Source organism: Pezoporus wallicus, unplaced genomic scaffold, assembly GCF_028554395.1.
Source record: "Pezoporus wallicus isolate ANWC-B61680 ecotype Strahan unplaced genomic scaffold, APGP_CSIRO_Pwel_v1 scaffold_3294, whole genome shotgun sequence".
In the NCBI taxonomy this organism is placed as follows: Eukaryota; Metazoa; Chordata; class Aves; order Psittaciformes; family Psittacidae; genus Pezoporus; species Pezoporus wallicus.
Window position 1 is genome coordinate 13,505,999 of NW_026635478.1, and position 22,271 is coordinate 13,528,269.

Consider the following 22,271-nt stretch of genomic DNA (forward strand, 5'->3'; position numbering starts at 1 on the left):
AGCTCATGGGACAAAGGGCTCGGCCAGCACACACTGAAGCTGCAGGAAGCAATAGTGAAAATCCCCGCACGCTTGCACTTGGCTTCCTGCCTCTGCGGGTTGGTTCCCTTCTGTCAAGAAGACGACTTGGAGAAGTGCTGAAACGGTCAGAGCTGATGTGGAGATTGATTGAATAGGACAAATAGACAATGATGAAACCTTGCTTGTGGGAAGAGCTTAATAGGCATAAAATTCTCTATTGCAGCCAGAGGGCTGGTTTTAAAGGGCAGGGAGGGAGAGGAAGTTTCTTCTTGTCACTGCGTGGAAGCTTGAATTCAGAAAAGCCTGGAGCTGTTGTAGTTGTGTCCTTAAAAATGTCATTGTACTCTCACCATTGCCTAAAAGAAGGGGGCACAGGTGAATGATCAGGGGTAAACTGAATTAATAGTTTGGCAGGGGGGCTGGTAGCTGAGGAAAGGAAATGACAATATTTATTTGGGGACAACATCACATCAAAACAGCTTTAAGATTACCTTTGAGGGAGCCATCTTACAGTGGAAAAGAAAATGCTATCTTTATTTGCTCAGCAGAGGAACAGGAGGTTTCTCTTTAATAAAGAGAAAGCTCTTTATTAAAGTCTTTTTGGCAACCGCTCAGTAATAGCTCCTTAAAAATGTGCTGCTATAGCAGTTTCCCACAACATGAAGTGAGATGAATGACCTCCAGAACTAGTCAAAAAATAGCCTTGTTACCCATATTTTGTAAGGAATTGCTTGTTATGTGGTTTAAGTCATGCCAGGGCTTATAAACAGTATGGTTTCTTACAGAGGACAGCCTATGGTACAGAATCATGGTTTAGTCCTTTAGTAAAAGTGAGGGTCAGAGTCATCATTGCCTTCTATGGAATTAAAAATGGCACTTGGTGAATCTAGACAATTAAAGTGATGGAGAAAGGGACATTTCCCAGTTTTCTAGCAGGTTGGAAGCTAGGCACTGCTGCTGAACATCTAGCTATGGCACACCCATGGCAAATTGCATGGTCCACGTACAGCCAATTCCACCCCCTTGAAACCAGAGCCTTGCATGGATTTGAGGAGGCAGAGACTCGGGCTGTTAATATATTAAATATTTATGTTACAATTGACTGACATTTTCATTAGATGATGCTTGTTTTGTTTAAAAGGTTGCCCGATATGGTCCACATTGCACACCGTGTCCATGTGAGCTGTCTGCTATAGATGAGAGATTTTTGGAAGAAGAGTCTTTTTTCTGTTCCTGTATCTCCAAGGGATGTTTTAATGATGATAATAATGATGACAGTAGCAATGCCCCATCCCTGGCAGTGTTCAAGGCCAAGTTGGATGGGGCTTGGAGCAACCTGGTCTGGTGGAAGGTGTCCCTGCCCATGGCAGGGGGGTTGGAACTGGCTGAACTTTAAGGTCCCTTTCAACCCAAACCAGTCTGTGATTCTGTGAATAAAATATCTGTAGGCAAAACTTCTGTACATGATCTCAACAGCACTGAAGGAGCTGGGAACACTCAGCAAATTGTTACGTAAAAGCTGCCATTCCTCTGGCACTCAAGAGAATGTTATTAGTAAGCATTTGTCTAATACTGAAGATTTTTTGCAGATCAAAGACTTAATATATGCCACATGCTGCAGAGGAGCTTAGAGCAGGATGTGCACAATCATGCAGTACAATAGTCCAGAAAAAATGAATTGTTTGGAGGCAGTCAGTGCTATTCATTATGTGCTGGAAATAGTCATGGTCCAGGGATGGGGGATATTTACTTCAAGATGGATCAAGTAGCTTGAACAGCATTCGCTGCTTTTGTAGTTGTGGAAGAAGTGGCTCAGGATGGGATCTGGGTAGTGTAGTGGGTGTTCCCTGCAGTCTGCCAGGCTCTGCCTGTGGACAAGTCTAATCTGCCTCACAGCCAGCCAGCACCGGTGCAGGGTCAGGAAGTAATGGGGTTTCTCTACAAGAAACCCAATCAGAACAAAAGAAGTTCTCATGCTTACTTAGAGCAATTAGCTGGAGAGTTGATGACCCAGAGGTGGGTTCCGAGAGGCCCAATGAGTGGTCACTGACTGGTGATTTCAGGTCCAGTCATTTCTGTGTAGCAGATGTGGCGTAAAGTCTTGGTGCAGTTGGCTTATTCAGTGGCATTCAAGGATGCTTGCACTAGGCAGAGCACTTAGGGCTTCAGGAAATCAATTCTCACCTGGCTTTTTCTGCAGAAACTCGTATTGCCTGATTTGACCATGGTCTCTTCCATAAAAGGAACAACAATTCCTACCTGTGAAGATGCAAGTGTAGCATGGAGGGTCTGTGTGCCACACTCTAAGGGGAGCAGTGCTCCTGAAATACTGAATAGTATTTCTAGTACTCTGAGAAGGCATCCTTTGCCTTACTCTGTGGGCTTGGCTTGGTGTGTCAGATCATGGAATCACAGACTGGTTTGGGTTGGAAAGGACCTTAAAGCTCATCCATTTCCAATCCGCTGCCATGGGCAAGGACATCTTCTACTTCCCCCATCCAACCTGGCCTTGAACACTGTCAGGGACGGGGCAGCCGTCATCATCATGTAGATGCCCTCCATGAACAGGTGAAGATGTGCAAGATGGTGACTTTTAGTGACTCCTAGTTTGAGGTATGATTCCATTTGGGTTAGGCTTTCAAGAAAGCTGGTAAAACTGTGAGCCATAAAAGACTTCGCTGCATGCTCTTATACCTCATCTCACATTCTCACTGTCAGATCTTAACCTGGTCTTAATTCAGCAGCCTCCCTCCACAATTTTTGCCAAATAGAGTAACTGAACTAGCTCTTTCCTGTATTAATCAAGACAGGTAGATGTAGAGCAAGAATCTCACTGCAAAATCAAGATAGGGTGAATTCTGGTCTTATCAGCAATATGCAGTCAGCACTGGAGCAGGTTTCTGCTGCTTCTGATGACATCCCTGTTGTGGAAGGGTACCAGGGCTTGTCTGTGCAAGAAGAGTCAGGAAAAAGAATGGCAGTTGATAAAGCTATAAATCAAGAGAATTGATTAAAATGCATAAGGTCTTGTATTGACATTAACACACAATTTAAATTGTTTTGAGTAATGGAATAACTTTGGAACTCAAGTCAGCTAAACTAGAAAGAAAATGGCTTGAAATTGGATGAAAGTGTTTCACTTAACTAGCTCACTCTGACCTTGGGTGAATTTGAACCAAGTTTGGGCTGAGTGAGGGCAACCCCAGAAATTAATGGCAATATAATCATGTCCTATTTCACTAAGTGTTATATGGAAAGCATGTTTGACAAATAACCTTCCTTGATAATGTCACCACAGGCTTTGAGGAAGGATTTACAGCAGGTCTCTGGAGGGTTTGTAGCTGCCAAAGTACTTCAAAGTAGTGGAGAACTTCGTGTTAGATACTCTCTTTGGCCTTGAATGGAGGGAGCATTTGACAGAGTTGCTGGTCCCAGGCGTGTTTACAAGTGTCCCTGGTGAAAAATTTGGAGGAAAAAAGTGTTGGCTGACTGGGGAAGAGGCTGTTTTACCTGTACATCAACACAAAAGAGTTGTATTGATGTGCAGGTCATCCCAAGGCAGTATTGTATGCCTTGACAGCAAGGCACTAACCATGTCCCACCTGCAACAAGTGGGGCACTTGTAGCTTGGCACTGCAGCAGGAGGTGACTTTAGGATACTCGAGGAGTGACATGGGGATGGAAAGTTCAGCCATGGCTGACTTGAAGTGTCATGCCAAAATGTGTCTACATCTATTTCTGAGCTCCCTGAGACTTTTTGCTGCTGATGGAGATGGATTTTTGCCTTTGGGAACCCAAGGGTGTGCATTGTACTCACAATTAGCCTGAACTGACCTAGGAGAAATTGCTGATGTGTTCCTTCTCTCCTGCAAGTGATGTATTTTATAAGCTGCCTCACGGACCACTTGTGACTGAACATAAGAACAGGAAAGGGAAAAGGGGGGAGGTAAGAGGTGTCGCTTATGGACGGCAATGCCTCTGTTTACATGTTTGCCATGTGCAATTAATACCATAATTCCTCTCCCATTCAGAGAAAAAATATAATTCCAGTCATCTAAATCCATGGATTAGCATTTTCTCTGCTATGTATGTCTGTTGATCAGCAGGTCACTTCTCAAATGTGATAGCAAGGAATGCAATATTAAAAAGACTTAGCAGCAGCCATTCCTGTTGTTAACTGTGCTGGTTCCAGCACCTCCTGAACTGGGCAGATTGAGTAGAGGTGATGGTCAAGGCTGGGAGATTGGTGCTCAAAGGTCAGGTAGGGGGATGTCTGTGGAGTTCAACCCTCGCGTTAATTGCCCTATGGTTCCTAAGGCTGATAGTGAGCTGCCGGCCCTGCACTGAGCACATAGTGTTCGCTCTGGAGATTAGGGTGAAAATATGTTCTTGCTAAAGAGAGCGCATAAACAACCTATGAACGGCCCATTAACCTACAGAATTGCAATAAAAAACATGTGGCAAAGCAAGTCAGAAGAGACCTGTGACCCAGCAAATGCCTTAATTGGATTTTGAACCTTATCATCTGCGCTAAATGCAGCTAATAGGAAATTAGCAAAAAAAAAAAAAAGAGAAGAAAGGAAGGGTAATATATGATGCACGTCTAGGTTTGATGGGAGTATTTCTGCAGTTCCTCTCGTGATGCAGTTCAGTGACCAAAGTGGTGCGGCTGGTTGTGGAATTACAGAACCATAGAAATCACAGGATGGTTTGAGTTGGAAAGGACCTTAAGGATCATTTAGTTCCAAGCTCCTGCTATGGGCAGGGACACCTTCCAGTAGATCAGGTTGTTCCAAACCCCATCCAGTCTGGCCTTGAACACTTTCAGGGATGGACCATTCACAGCTTCCTTGGGCAACCTGTGCCAGCGTCTCTCTTCCCCCTCACAGGAACAAATGTCTTCCTTATATCTAACCTGAATCTCCCCTCTGTCAGATTGAACCCATTACCCCATGTCCTATCACTACAGTCCCTGATGATGAGTCCTCTCCAGCATCAAGTTATTATGATTATCATATGATAATATGAATGATCATATTATGAGATTGGTTATCAGGGTCCCACTCCCATGTGAGAAAACCTCTTCAAAATGACTGAAAAGAGAGAATTTTCCTGTTGGCTTCAGCCAGTGAGCTATACAGTCACTTGCCTTATCGTTCAATCCATGTACCCGCCACTTGCTGTACCCCATATGGCTTTTTGAAGCGATAGGATGTAAATTTATGTTACTGCTTTCCTAGCTGTGATATTTAAATACAGTTCAGAATATAAGAGTAAGTTGAGAGTTACTAGTGCAGACTGAGGGGAAAGGTGATGGAACATGCCCATTGTGTGTACTCTACCAGCAGGTCTTGCTCTTCATGTGGAGGGTGGCAGCAGAGTTCAGATACCATCAGCTGTAGTCATCCATCTTAAATTCCCCAGGCCGTTTCCACTGCTGTGAATCCACCAGATGGCTGAAGAGGGGCTGCCACTTGATGGTGATGGTCTTCAGCTGAATTCAAAGCAATTTAAGGGAAATCAAACCTTTTCTCCTTCCACTCGGGTTAGGTGGTTCAGCACGAGCTTCAGGCACCAGCAGTTGATTTGGGTTACCTTGTAAAGATGATCTTAAATGCTAATTGCATTTTTAGAATAGGATAATCGTAATTATTTAGACTAATATTTGGTTTAACCATGGTTTGGATGCAGGCTTTTAGTCCAAATTTCTTTTATAATTGCAAGGACAGTTTTCATGCATAAGGTTACGTGTTTGCAGATCTATTTTGGGAGTGTTGTGCAAAGTGCATCTGTTACATCCAGGCCAGATAATCAAATACTCATGCACCTCAGAGATTCTGAGAAATATATCTGGAAAAAAAAAAAATCTGTAAGAGCTAGTGGTTATATACCATATATAAGTATATAATCTTATAAGGTTGTAAGTAAATAAATAAGTGTATATATAAGAGAGGGTTAATGTCTAATTTTCTATGGCTGGATGTCTGTAAATTCAGTTTAACAATCTTTTTCTCTCCTGTTAGGAGCACATCAAAAGCAAGCTTTTTTTTTTTGTGGGAAGTGATGGGTTTTCTCAAAGGAAGGACTGATGGGAAGTAGCCAATGCGGAATGTTACTGGATGATGGGGGACGTGTGGCTTACACACTGTAGTGGCAGAGGCACAGACCACTTGGTCGGTGTTGGAAAGCTGCTGTAGCACATGTTCTGAGACAGTCGTGGTTGAGGTAACCATGATGACGAAATGGTACCCTTGAAATTCTGATCTTGGGCAGGGAGTGGTGGGATATGCTCACCAGGGTGTACATGCAGACCAGCACCGGTATGTGGTCCCTCAGTGGCTTGCAGCTGTGCATACATGATGGTAGTGCTGGAAAACACAGACGGATACAACTAGCTGGCAGGTAGGGAGGCTGGACTGCTGTGCTCCGTCCTAAGGGGTAGTCAAAGCTTTCAGAGATTTTCTTAATGGGATCTGTGATGAAAGGCAATGCTGCTGAGGACTTTGTGACAGGGGAAAGGAGGAGCTTCTAAATGTTCCTGCTCCTGTTGAAGTGCAAGAAGGAAATTACTTTCAGCCCAATTAGCAGGACATGCAGTACTCTGAGGACCTGCTCATTGGTTGCCTTCTCTGGTGCTGGGTTATAATGTTAAAGAAGAGACACGTGGCTCCTCTATAAACATTTAAAGCCAAAAGACTGGTGGGTGCTCAGGTGCCCAGCAACTTGTACTCTGGATACCATCCCTGAAGGTGTTCAAGGCCAGGGTGGATGGGGCTTGGAGCAGCCTGGTCTAGTGGAAGGTGTTCCTGCTCATGGCAGAGGGTTGAAACTAGATGAGGTTTAAGGTCCCTTCCGACCCCAACCAGTCTGTGATCCTGGCCTGAGTGCCACAGTGGTTTTCAGATGTGTGGCTTTGTGTGCTGTTATCCCTTCAACCTGAGCTGCACAGCCAGCATGGGTCAAGTTCTTGGATGCCCAGGGAACTACAAGGGCATGACTGAAAATAGAGTAGAAATGTGGTTTATATTATGAAAGCATCACCACCGTAACTGATGAAGAACTGCATTTGCATCAACCTTTGCTGAATAATCTAAGAGGAAAGCTATGAAAGTTTCTTAAAAAAATCCAAAAGTAGAGGAAAAGACATGTTTCATACTGGTCCCTTTCTTCACATTACAAATTGAGACTGTTTACCCTGGAAAAATCAATAGTGATTGGACACCTGGTGTCATTAATTATTTTGCAACAGACAGGCAGCTGATCTTTTGAAAAGAAAGGAGTTTTTCTCAGAACTGTTCAAAGTTCATAGTCTGCTGTTTAACTCTAATGCTAATAAACATTCAGCCTAAAGGATGTCTGTCTTAAAATTCCACATGGTCACACCTTCGCTTTAAGGTGATAGGATCAGAAAAAAACCTGTAGACCCCCAGAAGTCCTCCAGCAAGGTGACTCCTGGGGCATGAGCTCCAGTTGCCTTTGGGAGATGCTTTTAGGTCTTGGGATGTAGACAGGGATGTTTTGGGGATTTAATTCAAATCAATGCATGTGATTCACCCCTGGAAGGGGTTTCTGCTAATTTTTCTTGAGCTAATAGTGCAAATGAACTTTGGTTGCATGGTTGTGTTGAACACGGTTTCTTTTACCTAAACAGGCAGTCTTTTCCCAATAGGAAGGGTTGTTTTCTTGCAGTGCATTGGTGCCTGACTAAATGCATTGGGTCGCATTCTTCATGTATAGATGAGAAAACCTTTCTGTTAAATATTCCCATGTTCTCCAGTGGTAGCTCTGGGGAGGTCACAGCCTGCCTTGCAGGCCAATGGGTGCCCAGATCCTTGTTGGCAGGGAGGAGGAAGCCAGCTATGGGATGCTGTCACAAGCAAGCCCCAAAAGAGCTTGGCTGAAACTGGTTTTACGTCGTATAAAAAAGAGGGTGAAGGATCTCAGATACTCAGAGTATGCAAGGTCCTTGGGCACGCACCATAGAGCATATTGGTTTTGAGCTTGATAGTGCTTTTTTTACAAGGGTTGCAGATTGCTGTAACATAGTTAAGGACTGTAGGAAGAGGCAAGTTTTCCTGAACTTTACTCCCAGCTGGAAGTTTTAAGAATTGAAGTGAGAGGCAAGGAAGGGGAAGAGGGGGAGGCAGACATACCCTCCGTCTGCAACGCCTAGGATGTCAAATGGAAAGGACAGCCTGGAGAAACAGCTGAATGGCTTTGGGGAGAAGGGGAAAGAAAGGAGCCGCACATCCCTGGTCATCTCTCAGGCCGTTAACCGCAGTATTTTCACCTCTGCAGTCTCCCCCGCTGCCGAACGCATCCGCTTCATCCTTGGAGAGGAAGATGACAGCCCGGCACCCCCACAGCTCTTCACGGAGCTGGATGAGCTTCTGGCCATCGATGGGCAAGAGATGGAGTGGAAGGAGACTGCAAGGTGGGTTGCTTTTCCTTAACTCCAAAAGGGAAGTGCACCTACATAGGACCGTGTGGGAAATTCCTTTCTTACATTCCATTGGAGCAATACCTGTGCTTGGGGAATCCACTGCAAGGAGCCTGCGTACCTTTCTTTGATGAAGGAGAGAATTCAGGGGGTTGTTTAAATATTCCTTTAACACAAAAAAAATAGACTGCCAGTGCTCAAAGAGAGGACATTTAGATTAAACATTAGAAAGAAGTTTTTCCCTGTGAGGGTGGTGAGGCCCTGGAACAGGCTGCCCAGAGAAGCTGTGGCTGCCCCATCCCTGGCAGTGTTCAAGGCCAGGCTGGACTGGGCTTGGAGCAACCTGGTCTAGTGGAGGGTGTCCCTGCCCATGGCAGAGTTGGAACTGCATGAGCTTTAAGATCCCTTCCAACTCAAACCAGTCTAGGATTTATTTGAATAGTTTGCTTCTGGAGAGCAAACAGACATATGGGCTTGTTTGTGCTTTGCAAAGAATGGCAGTGTCTTGGCCAGAGTTGGTGGAAATCTGTGCCTGAACAAAGCTTCTGCATATGTGTCTAAGGTACTTCAGCAGACTCGCGGCTGACCCCACCACACACCACCAGTTGGGAAATTTTAACTATCTCTCTCCTAGCAAGTTACCGATTAAATTCATTTTAAATAGGCAAAAACCTGTAAGTTTGTTTTTTTTTTAAGTAATTTATTCAGCATGTCTGTTAACGCTGGATTGGGCTACCTGCTTTGAGTTTCTTGGTTAGGTTTTCTGCCTGTTTGATGGTGCCCTTGATTTGGTCACAAAAATGCGGCAAAAACGAGGCATGCTGGTTTTTTTTTATCTGGCTGCCACAAGTCACATGTAGTTTGTTTCTAACTGTAGTATTTCACCCAGCCAGAGAGCAGCCCAGGCTCTACCTCCCCTCTTCCCAATCACCCTCACTTAACTCTTAACTGGGGACTTTTTCATTTCCTTTCTTGTGTCTGGGCTAAGCTCTTTCCCCACCTCCTAGTCTTAAGGGCACCTTAAGCACAAGAACTGTGCTCATCATTAGCCCATGTTGTTTGGTCACCTTAATCTTCTTTACCTGTGATGTAATGAACTGCCCCACCACCTACCTGTTTGCCCCCTTATCTTTATTTTTACTTCTCAGTCACTTTGAGAACCTATTTAAAGGCTTTTCACCTTTTTAACTTCTTGCTTGTTGGTCATCCTTTTCTGCCTTTATTGCTTTTCTTCCCTCTTGCTATTAGTTTGATACTTGCATTTTGTCATCCATACTGCCCAGCTCTGCTTTTATAGCAAATGATGCTTTCCTCTGTCCCTGTGTATTAAACCCCTATGGGAAGAGATTTTAATGACAAGTTGTTAAAGCTTTTCACAATTCAGACCTTAGTGTGGTATTTCTTAATGAGCAGTCTCTCCTTTACAGTAAGAATATTGGGAAGCTCTGTTTTCCATAAGTCCACAAATGTCAGCCATTGGGAGAAAGATGCCCTGTGTCTTGCATGTAAGGTCACAAAGCTCTGCTGTGTCTTGAGGGACATTGATCAAGAGCCCTCACTCTTACATCCAAAGGACCTTATGGTGGGATATACTTGCACTCCTCCTACTGTCAGGTGGCTTTTGGTAAAAGGGGAGATTTCCTTCTTCTCTAGTGAATGATTTCTGTTTTTATGTGCTTCCATATATCTTTGGTGGAAGTGCTAGATGGACTTATGTATATAATTTTCTTGCTTTAAGGGTACATGTATGCAGTACATGATGTGAGCACCCTGCTGAGGTGCAATTCCTACACTCAGCCCAACCTCCTGGCTTGCATCCTGTTTGCTGATAGTGATCTTTCATGGTGTATGATTGCTCAGGATTTCTCAGTATCTTCCTGAAATGACTCAATCTTGCTGAACAGAGCCTTCTGTGAGCTACTGAGCAGCTCCTGCTGCTGGATGTACCAGGGAAGGGGAGCTCGCTGAAGTCCTTGAATCCAAGACTTGGGGGAGCGTGGAAGCTGTCAGGAAAGAGTGTTTGTATTAAAAGGGTTTAGCAAATGATGCTATCCATTGCAGAGCTGTTTGGGTCAGTAGAAAAATAACTGATACATGTCATGGAAAATTTCTAGCCAGAACCTTATAGGTACTGATTAAAAGGTGTTTCCAGAGGGGACCTTGAGTTGCAGATCCTTGCTCTTGATTTGTTGCCAGTCATGGTGCTTGATCCATCTGAGTTCAGCTGTCTGTGTTACAACTGCCATATAAACAGGCTAGAGTTGTCCATCTGCACATGGTGCCATTTCTGGTGGTAGATATGATCAGCCCATGACCGGGGCTCAAGGGTGTTCTATTCCTTTGTGTGGTCCTGTTGCCTCTTAGCTCATCATGGTGTTGGGCCATGGTTCCCAATAAAGGGCTATCTTGGAGAAATATACTCAGTGTACGCTGGATTTCATAGCAAATCCCAGTCAATGCATCAGAAACAGAGCAGTAAAAGGGAAGGTTTATTGCTGTTAAAAGGTAACCTGAAGATTTAGGGTCGCTGAGTGCTCCTTGTTTGTTTTGTTGGTGCTCATAATCAATATATCTGGAGGGGATGGATAAGTTCTTGCACTAATGTGAATGTTTGCATCTCAGTGATAGTTACAGGCTACAGAGTGAAGCAGGAAAAGACCTGAAGCAGCTGGAGGCCACCAGTCTGATTTGAGGTTCAGTACAGTACACTTGGGGACCTAGATGTGCCTGCCATAATGTGGGGATGTCATTTTTGAAAGATCATGAGATAATAGAGAAGAGAAAGGAAAGGTCTGTGGGATGCTGGATCATCAGAGGGTGGGAGCACCTCTCCTGTGAAGACAGGCTGAGAGAGCTGAGCTTGTTCACCCTGGAGAAGCAAAGGCTTCAGGAACATGTTAGAGCAGCTTCCAGTGCCTAAAGGGGCTACAAGAAACCTGGAGAGGGGCTTTCGACAAGGGCCAGTAGGGACAGGACAAGGGGAAATGGCTTTAAACTGACGGGAGATTTAGATTGGATCTAAAGAAGGAATTCTCCCCTGTGAGGGTGGTGAGGAACTGGAACTTGCTCAGAGAAGCTGTGGCTGCCCTATCCCTGGCAGTGTTCAAGGCCAGGTTGGATGGGGCTTGAAGCAACCTGGTCTAGTGGAAGGTGTCCTTTAAGGGACTGAAATTTTGAGATTTAAGGTCCCTTCCAACACAAACCATTCTGTGATTCTATGATGCTGTTTTTTTCATATATAAGCTCTATCAGGCAGTGCATTTATATCCTTTGCCCTTTGATACATAATATTAACAAACCTTTTACACATTATAATAGTAACACATCTTTTAGGCAATACTTTCTGAAGATTTGCAAATAAAACTAAGTTGCCTTCTGCCTCTGGGTTAGCAGAGACACTAGCTGTCTTCCCAGAATGGACACCAATTGTACCATCGGCTCCTTGACGTGCATTTATTCTGATTATTCAGGGTGTTATTCTGGAGGAAACCAAGTGTATTTGTGGCAGATTCTTAGAATCATGGAATCATAGAATAGTTAGGGTTGGAAAGGACCTTAAGATCATCTAGTTCCAACCCCTCTGCCATGGGCAGGGACACCTCACACTAAACCATCACACCCAAGGCTTCATCCAACCTGGCCTTGTACACTGCCAGGGATGGAGCATTCACAACCTCCCTGGGCAACTTATTCCAGTGCCTCACCACCCTTACAGTAAAGAACTTCCTCCTTATATCCAATCTAAACTTTCCCTGTTTAAGTCTGAACCCGTTACCCCTTGTCCTATTACTACAGTCCCTAATGAAGAGTCCCTCTCCAGCATCCCTATAGGCTCCCTTCAGATACTGGAAGGCTGCTATGAGGTCTCCACGCAGCCTTCTCTTCTCCAGGCTGAACAGCCCCAACTTTCTCAGCCTGTCTTCATACAGGAGGTGCTCCAGTCCCCTGATCATCCTCATGGCCCTTCTTTGGACTTGTTCCAACAGTTCCATGTCCTTTTTATGTTGAGGACACCAGAACTGCACACAATACTCCAGGTGAGGTCTCACGAGAGCAGAGTAGAGGGGCAGGATCACCTCCTTTGACCTGCTGGTCACACTCCTTTTGATGCAGCCCAGGATACGGTTGGCTTTCTGGGCTGTGAGCACACACTTAAGCCAGCTCATGTTCATTTTCTCATCTACCAACACCCCCAAGTCCTTCTCTGCAGGGCTGCTCTGAATCTCTTCTCTGCCCAACCTGTAGCTGTGCCTGGGATGGCTCCGACCCAGGTGTTTCTCCCAAGCCTTGGTGATGCTGATCAGCACCTGAAGTCAGAAGTCCCCAGAGCCGTAAGAGCCTTGCTAGAGCCATCAGCATCATTTCCAGGCCCCAGAGGCATAGCAGAACATGTGTGTTTTGAGTCGTACCTTCCTGCTTCTCTCATGTGGTCACAGGAGTGTTTACCAGCTGTTGGAGTGAAGTACAGTTGGCAGGCAGGAGGAGCATGGAGATGTCAAGCACAGAGCAGGGTAAAGATGAGGAAGGTAGTTTGATTGTTTTCTCAAATAGCAGAGGAGATAATCTTTTGCCCTGACACGGTGCATTGCTGCTGGGATGCAGATAGCATTGCCTGCAACTCTTGGGAAACCAGACTGAGAGCTGTACAAGTCTATAGTCACACCCTCAGAAGAACCGCTGACTTGGCAAAGTTCCACTTGTGTAAGAGCTGTTCTGCAGGAGCAGGTTTAACAAAAATGATCCATGAAGACCGAGGCATTGTGTTAAACACAGGAAAGCCACACGGACAGCTTTGGTGAGCTGAGCACTCCCGTTGGTTTGCACAGGAGATGGGGCACACCAGGGCTGCAGAGGCGACTTAAGAACCTGAAGGTGCCTCGGGGTGTTTGGAAGGCTCCTTGCTGGAGAGGATTTTCCATGGGCATGGAGGATCTTGAATGCTCCCAGGGAAAAGAGGCAGCTTAGGGACTGCAGCTGTAGCCCAGCCAGGTTTGCAAGCTCACATGTGGTTTATTGTGTTTGTGTTGGGGATTATAGTGAGAAAAACAAACAGAAGGCAAATATTGATAGTTGTGATAGACTTTCACTGACAATACAAATGCTTGCTAATTTGCAGCCTTTATGCTGTTGTGGGGTGCCTGCATCTTGGTCACATGAAATATATAGGTCTTTGAAATGCTTGGCTTTGCAGCTGCCCAGGTCCCAGGACTGTCCTAGGAAATACCTCACTTTGGTGAACTACATAGAACCTTACACATCTGAAATTAAATTCAGTCTCTCAGATTGAGTTAAAAAACATCTTAAAAAAAAAAAAGTTCTCAAAAAGAGATTATTGCTGTTGAAAAGTGTAATTGATTAATCCTCAAGTAATAAATGTTTCAGGATTAAATACAGTGTCATTTGCTGTTAATAATATTCTTTGGAAGCAGTTGACAAGCTTCCTTGCCTTTACCTGTGTGCTTTTTGTCTTAATAATCTCCTTAATATTAGTCAGGGGAATTTTTATTTCCCACATACATTGACATAACATCTCAATACTGGCGTGAGCCAGGTGAAATTGTGGAATCACAGACTGGTTTGGGTTGGAAGGGACCTCAAAGCTCATCCAGTTCCAGCCCCTGCTAAGGGCAGGGTCCCCTTCCACTAGACCAGGTTGCTCCAAGCTCCATCCAGCCTGGCCTTGAACACTGCCAGGGGTGGGGCGGGCACAGCTTCTCTGGGCAACCTGTGCCAGTGTGACTGCTCCATCCTGGAGCTCACCCATGCAGACCCTGCAGGTCAAGGGCAGAGTCAAGGCTGGGGGTAGAGGTGGACTGCAGCCCCGAGGCAAGTGACACCTCCTGCTTGCCTGCTGTTAGGACATGCTTTTAGGGGTGTAAAGAGTATTTTACACAGAATAGGATTTAACCTTTGCTCTAATCTTCAACTAGAGATGAACTTTCTGGTTTGTTTTTTTTTTTCCATACCTACTTTGTTAAATCATTAAACAACAGCTAGGGAGCAGAGAGAAAGAACAAGCCCTTTCATTTTGTGTCCTTTCCTGTGGTGGTTCAGTTGTTCTGCTGAGAACATCTCCAGATTTGGCCAGGGTAGGCTCCTCTGCTGTAATGCTAAGATTTTCTTGTCTGGATTTGAATACACAAATATAAGTCACCTTGTCATTACTCTATTGTTACCTGGGATATCTAGTCTAGGTCATGCTTTGCTAAGAAAGGCTGGACCAGATGATCCTTAGAGGATTCTATGATGCTATGAGTTATTCCCAGAAATTGCCAGTATTCCCCCCTACCATTGTTTTTGTGGAGCTGTGCTGCTCAGCTCTTCTCTCTGGAGATTATCCAAGTGTGAGTGTAGTTACCTACCTTTCTCTCCCCTGGGGCTGGCAAAGCAGTGGCTGTGTCATCATGGTGGGTTTGATGCAATGTCAGGTTAGGGACTGGGGAGGGAATGACCAGATCTCCACTGCGTTGCTGAAGCTGCCTGTGAACCCTTGGCTGGAGCAGACATTAACTGAAGGGTAGTAGCTCAAGTCTTGATGAAAGCTACTAAAGATAATGTGTTTTACCTCCTGTTTGCCATTGTTTAAAAGCTCAGCTGACACATACCAATCCATTAAGCCTTTGCAACTTGGTCATAGATGTGTGGGAAAACATGTGCGTTGAACTTGTCCACATACCACAATTATCATGCTTCTTTCAGAGATGTGTGTCTGCATGGAGCCAACAGCTCTGACACTCGTTGCTCTGCCCTCTTGTAGGTGGATCAAGTTTGAGGAGAAGGTAGAACAAGGTGGGGAGCGATGGAGCAAACCTCATGTGGCCACCTTGTCCCTGCACAGCTTGTTTGAGTTACGGACATGTATAGAGAAAGGCTCGATAATGCTGGATATGGAGGCTTCTTCTCTCCCGCAGGTGGTGGGTAAGTAAAGCTGCCTTGGCTCTTTTTCTCAGCTCTTCCCTACAAGTTTCTGTTAACCCTGATGATGATTTCACTGATGGTTTTAATAAAAAAGCACTGCTTTTTTAGTAAAAGAGGAAAAATAAATAATCCTCCAAGGAATAACAGGCACAACTAAAAATTACCTGGAGAAGGATAACAGATAAATGAAAAGAGTTATTTTCAATCCAGGAAGAAGAGTAAGTCAGTTTCAGTGCTAACCAATGCTTACTTTGAACTGCTTTTTGGTGATTCTATAGAATCATTTGGATCCTGAAGTAGGTACCCTAAGATCTCACTAGGTGTGTATGAAGGGAATAGCACACATTGACTGAATTTCATTCATTGACTGAATGTTCATTATCAGAAACCTATCATGTGGAAGGCCACTGCTCTCAGGACAGGGATATCTGGCAAGTGCAGGGCAACTGCAGTTTCAGCCACGTGGTCAGCCCATAGGCTGCTCTGGATGAGGTTCCAGGGTGGTGGTCCACTAGTGGCTCTGGGATGGGGTACTCTCTCCAGGGAAGGAGGATGACGAGCAGCTACAGTACCTGCTGCTGCTTCACCCTGCTGAATGGGATGGCAGCCTTTTTGTAGTCAAAAGAGCCATGTCCTGGGATGACATTTGGTGACATTGCTGAGAGCTGTTCCATGTTCCTGCTGATGTGCAAGAAGACATATGGAAATGTATTTTAAAAATGAGTTATCCAGTGGAGGTACATATGACCAAAACACTGAATTTGGAAACCATTGTGTGAAGAGTTGTAGAAAACAAAATGAAATAAACCACCCATAAAACTCAGTGCTTTGAATTATAATCTCAGGAAGCAGGCTCAAAAGTGTCTTAGCATGAAATTATCCGATATCAGGTGTTGTATTAGTTTGTAAGGCTTGGAATTACAAAAGCTGCCTCTGATGTTATCTGTGGGGCTTTGAGCTTAGTTCTGTAGGTGCTTCTGGTGGCATTGACCTTCCTTTATTTGTATGCCTGTATATCCACATGCATCGCTTTGCAAAGATTAGAAGAAAACTCCACCCCCAAAAACTGCTCCTTCTGAAGCACATTCAGCTTTAGCATAAAGCTTCAGATGATGTCAATGGTCCAAAACTTTACCTCTCAAACATTAAATTCCTTTTTGAAGTCACTTCGAGGTGTCACCTTCAGTATCCTTCTTCAACACTCAAATCTAATTTCCAGGTGATCCCAGTGGCTGCTGTTGCTGTAACACTGTCCTGAGTGAGGTAGTTTTAGTGGGCCAGATCCTTAATCAGACAGATGGGGATCTTCAAGAAGCCTGCAGACTTGGTTTCCAGAATTATTTAGTCATCATCACTTGCTTGATGTCCTGTAGTGACATGCAGGAAAGAAAAACTCCAAGGGCTCTCTTTGTTGATTTGTGTTCTATCAGAAGCATGGAAGGGAAGAAATGCTTGCTGGATGGAGAGAGATAAACTGGGTGAAGAAAGACATATCCTTCCGAAGGAAGTATTCCAAAATCACTAATAAAAATAGCTTACAGAAAATTGTCACTTTACAGAAATAAACCTTTTGCCAAACATTTTATGTAATGATATCTACATGCATATAATCATCCTTCTCTGAGTCTGGGTGAAAGAATTAGGCTTTCTCCCACTGTGATCTGAAGAGGCATTAATTCTTGGGCAGCATGTAGAGGATGGCATCCTGACTCACTAAGGAGGCAAATGTGATGCATGCTCTGCCTCCCCTTCCCTGTAACTTTTATTATTAGCACAAATAACAGTTACCAGTAGACAAATCAGAGCTGCCACTTGCCCTTGGGGGACAGCAAGTCAACTGAAGTAATCAAGAGAACAACTTAATGTGAGATTTAGTGCACAATAGAGATTCTTAATAAATTTGGCTACCTTTTTTTTTGTTTCTCCATTGGGATAGGGGAGCAGAAAGGAGAGAATTGATGGGAAGTGAATGGGTTTGCAGTGTCCTGGAAGCCTTTTTCTCTGGTGATTCAGTTCAAGGCAAAGCCACATAATGCATCCTGTGACAATTGGAGCAAGTTCTGCCTTTTGTAGTTGCCATCATTTTACTTCAGTTCTGAGAATGAGTGATTTAATTAGTTCCTCATGTCTAGGACTTGTTCCTGTCATTAGATTAGGTTTTACTGGGGGCCTGTGAGGTGAACTCAGCCTTGTTGAATCCAGTAGAAGTTTTACCATGTTATTTTTGGGAGCCTACTGAAACTTGCAATGTAGTTGTAGCTTCTTCACAAAAGAACACAGGGTCAGAGGAGATTCCCTTTTTTAACCACGAATCATCTTTTCCTGGGTACAGGTGATTTCAGATAGGTTCAGTGGTGTGTATGAAAAGAGGGGTGTCTCAGTGCAATAGGCCCATAGAATCGTAGAATCATAGGATGGTTTGGGTTATGTCGTGGAAGGGACCTTAAAGCTCATCTATTTCCAACCCCCTGCCACAGGCAGGGACAGCTTCCACTAGGCCAGGTTACCCAAGGTCCCATCTAGCCTGAGCTCAAACACTGCCAGGGATGGAGCATGTTGGTGGCTGATGGGTTGTGCTGGATGGAAATGTTCATGTTCCATTTCAAAAGAAATGTTTGGAAGAGATTCCCATTAAAAATAAAATGGCAAAACCTGGTGCTGGTTTTGAGATGGGAAGGAAAGTCCTCAATAAGATAGGATGGAAATGACCCCTCTCTCTCCTGCTGCACACCCTTGATGCGTCAAGTTCTGTGCTTTGTGATTAATTATCCTCTCCCTCACCTGCAACAGAAATGATCGTTGACAATCAGATCGAGACGGGGCTTTTGAAATCAGAACTGAAGGACAAAGTCACCTATACGCTGCTCAGGAAGCACCGGCACCAGACCAAGAAATCCAACCTGCGCTCTCTGGCTGACATCGGGAAGACCGTCTCCAGTGCAAGTAGGATGTTTTCCAACCCTGATAATGGTAATGCAGAGGCTACCTGGCTATGGCCTTCCCTTTCAAAGCAACCCACCAAACCTGCCTGCCAACAACTAACCACATTGCCTTGACAATGCTTTTCTAACGTAGTGAGACCCATGCTGACGACATGTCAGTGGTGGGCTCTGGAAGGCTGCTTTGGCTGTGGCACGTCGCTCTAACCCTATCTTCACTGGACTGAGAGGAAGAGGAGGGGATGTGGCAGGCAGGAGGCACAGGAAAAAACAGATGCTCTGTCAGCTGATACATAGGAGATGGTGTAGGAACAATGATAGGAAAAAGAGATTTACAAATAACTCCAACCATGCCTTGAACCTAAAAGGCCAATCATCTGAAATGTTTGGGTAGAGATGAAGCTCTCATGCACGCTCGATTTCTGTAACAGATTATGTCAATGGCCCTCTTAATCAAAAATTAGGTGATAGTATCATCTAGCTTGCACTTTATTGCCATACAATTATTGTCCAGTGTGGGTAAAGCTGGTTTCCATCTCGCTTCATTCATCCTAATATTATTTTGTGGTGTATGTTGTGAATATATGTCTCTTTTTCCCTAAAAACACCATAATAGGTAGTGTCATGTTTGTAGTGGTGCCTTGAAATATGTGTGTGTGTGTGCATGCAGACAGCTATAGAGGCCTTGGCAGTGGTTCTGGACTTAACCACTTATCGAAATTTGCAGCCTTCCTGCTTGTGGCAATCCAAAAAGAGGAGGTTTAAGCATACTGTCACATCTTAGAGGTCTGTCACCTACCTCCTGCTGGAGTCTGGGAATTTCTCTACAATTGCCATTTTAAAATAAATGAAGAAAAGAAATTAAGCAAAGAAGTTGCTTTCTTATTGCTACATATAAGGCCTCTTAGCTTCCTGTGTTCTGCTTCTAAAACTTGCCCTAACATTTCTCCCTAACCTATTATCATACTCTATCAATATTTCCCACTTTAATCATCCTTTGCTTTAGCTTCAGGTGTGTATGTGCATGTGAAGAATATTTATTGCTCTCGATGTCATGTATGAGTGCCTCAATAATACAGTGATTAAGTGAATAACACAAAGACTAAATAACATGAATCAAGGGAATGTCCTCAGTCATATCAGGACTGGGCACCCAGCAGGTAATTTGTGTTTGTTTTCAGTCAGGATTAAGAAACCATGTTCTTTCCAGCACATGCTTTGGGTCTTTCCATTGTGTCCCCCCTGTTTGCATGGGAGGCATCTGCTTTTTGTTAAAAGAAGGACATGGCTGTTGCAGGTAAAACACGTAAGCGTTATTTATGGTGGTGTCTGTAAGAATCAGTTACCACCTCCATGACTACTACTCATTCCAGACTTATGAAAAGATAAACAGGTTTCTTTGAGGAGAAGGATCCCATGCTGTAAGGGATGCAAAATATAAGATTGACGTGTCTTTAGCACATGTCACTCAGGTGCTTCAGTCACCTTGTATGCGGATGGAAGATGTTGAATTCTTCCTTTTGCAGTTAAAGTCAGTCCTTGAGGAGCCATCAAAACCTCAAGTGTTAAAGACAAATTAAAGCTTACATAAGGAGCGGGAAGGTAAATCTCTCTGTGTGTTATTTAACTATACATTGGATGATAAACCTTGATCTATGCTGTAGGGAGCTGGGCTTTCAGGGGTGGTTAAAGAGGAAATAATAAATAGCATGCTTATCCTGGGAAGGATAATGCTGACAAAGGGCATTTGTATAAGTTCTCACTCCAGCCCCTGCTATTTTCCATGGCTAAGGGCATCCTTTATTCAGATCTTAAATGATTTTGTTTTTCATTAATTCTTTTTTCTTGTTCAAAGGGGCTGTGCAGGTTCTGTCTCAGTTGGAGTGATTGTCTAGAAATTCTTTCCTGGCTCTGCTTAGTCCAATGGCTGACCTTCAGCCACTCCTATCATAGAATCACAGGCTGGTTTGGGTTGGAAGGAACTGTAAAGCTCATCCAGTTGCAACCCTCTGCCACAGGCAGGGACACCTTCCACTAGACCAAGTTGCTCCAAGCCCCATCCAATCTGGCCTTGAGCACTGCCAGGGACGGGGCAGCCACAGCTTCTCTGGGCAACCTGTGCCAGGGCCAAACCATCCTCACAAGGAAGAACTTCTTCCTAATGTCTAATCTGAATCTACCCTCTGTCAGTTTAAAGCCATTCTCCCTTGTCCTATCACTACAGGCCCTTGTCCGAAGTTCCTCTCCAGGTTTCTTGTCAGCCCCTTTAGGCACTGGAAGCTGCTCTAAGGTCTCCCTGGAGCCTTCTCTTCTCCAGGCTGAACAAGCCCAGCTCTCTCAGTCTGTCTCCAGACCAGAGGTGCTCATGTTGCTTTGCGTCTGTCTCCCCACTTGGGATGTTTATGTTACCATAATACGTAATGCATTATGTTCTATGACAGTCTGAGTGCTTCCAGACTGAAGGAAGGGACTTGCATACAAAGGCAAAAACACTTCATGTATAGTTGTTGCTGTTATTTATTATTTACACTTAAGTGAAAAAGTACCTTTAGCATACATTTGATCAAGTTATCCCACACTCCCTGGAATTCAGTGAGTGCCTCTCGTGCTTGTAAAGGCACAATTTGTCCTTCAGACAGATAAAACTTTAACAAGGCCACAGCAGTGCAGCTGTCTCTCAGCATGGCTCATCACAGTAATGAGTGCCATCAGCCCCAAGCACTCATTAATTTCCCTCGAGTTGCCTTCCAGGTAGGTGTTTCCTTTCAGTGTCTCCCTTTCATTTCAGCATCAGCACAACTTTCATCCACTATTCATCTGCCACCAGGTAAAAGGGAGAACTTCCCATCTCTAGTTCATCCACAAAATACATTGATGTATACTGCATGTTCTTTTAATGGACATGGTTATTGTGTGTTGATTAAGGGTTGTTAATCATAGAATCATTGAATGGTTTAGGTTGGAAAGGACCTTAAAGCTCATCCAGTTCCAAGCTGCTGCCACAGCCAGGGACACCTTCCACTAGACCAGGTTGCTCTGAGCTCCGTCCAACCTGGCCTTGAATGCTGCCAGGGATGGGGCAACCACAGCTTCTCTGGGCAACCTGTGCCACTGCCTCACCACTCTCCAGGGGAGAACTTCCTCCTAATGTCTAATCTGAATCTCACCTCTGTCAGTTTAAAGCCATTCCCCCTTGTCCTGTCCCTGCAGGTCCTTATAAAAAGTCGCTCTCCAGGTTTCTTGTCAGCCCTCTAATGAAACATCTCTACTGAAGCTGAATCAAACCCTGCTATAGGTTATGTGTAAAAATATTATGCAACCTACTGGCTCTTACCGGGCAATCACAATTGATTTGGAACCTATGATTTTGATAGATATCTACTTCCTAAAACATCTGTTTGGGAGTCACTTTAGCATAATGTCATTAGCATGGTTTCTGCCCATAATTTTCCTGCATTGTTTGTTTTTTCAGATCAGTTAGGCTTAAATTCCAAATAATGAGATTTCTTCAAAGGTATTTGTTAGATCTGATATAGCCCCTGAGCCGTGGTCCCCAAAGATACTGAGGTGCCTGTATTCACTGATTTCAGAGTGCTGAAATAACAAAGTCTTACAGGCTCTAACACTTCCTGTGCCTTTCTTACCTTCATGATAAGCTTGTATAAACTCCTGCTCTGGCATTATGTTTATTTTTGCATGGCCAAGGTGTGGTCTGAATGCCTTTTGTTCACCACTGCATCATAAAGATCAATACTTACTTGTGGGAGGATGTTTTCCCCAAAGTCCTTTTCCTCTTGGGAAAGAAACTGGGCAGAAGATAGTAGTTTCTTGTGTGACGTGGGATGGAGGAGGATAAATCAAAGCACTCCTTTGCTGCCCATTCAGCAGGAAGAAGATCATTATCAAAAATCCAAGCAGACAAAGTCTACCAAGTAATTACTCAAAGCTACCTT

General features: G+C 44.3%; 1 protein-coding gene across 6 annotated transcripts in view; it reads left to right on the forward strand.

Moving 5' to 3' along the window:
* The window catches only part of SLC4A4 (solute carrier family 4 member 4), a 202,858-nt gene that overhangs the window by 114,038 nt on the left and 66,549 nt on the right, over window positions 1-22,271 (forward strand). For 5 of the 6 annotated variants that reach the window (XM_057428369.1, XM_057428362.1, XM_057428378.1 and 2 more), the window contains 3 exons: window positions 8,320-8,455; window positions 15,219-15,379; window positions 18,170-18,349. In XM_057428369.1, coding sequence (XP_057284352.1) covers window positions 8,320-8,455; window positions 15,219-15,379; window positions 18,170-18,349 — 477 coding nt within the window. The remainder of the gene's footprint in view (window positions 1-8,319; window positions 8,456-15,218; window positions 15,380-18,169; window positions 18,350-22,271) is intronic. The other variant, XM_057428397.1, reaches the window with a different exon arrangement.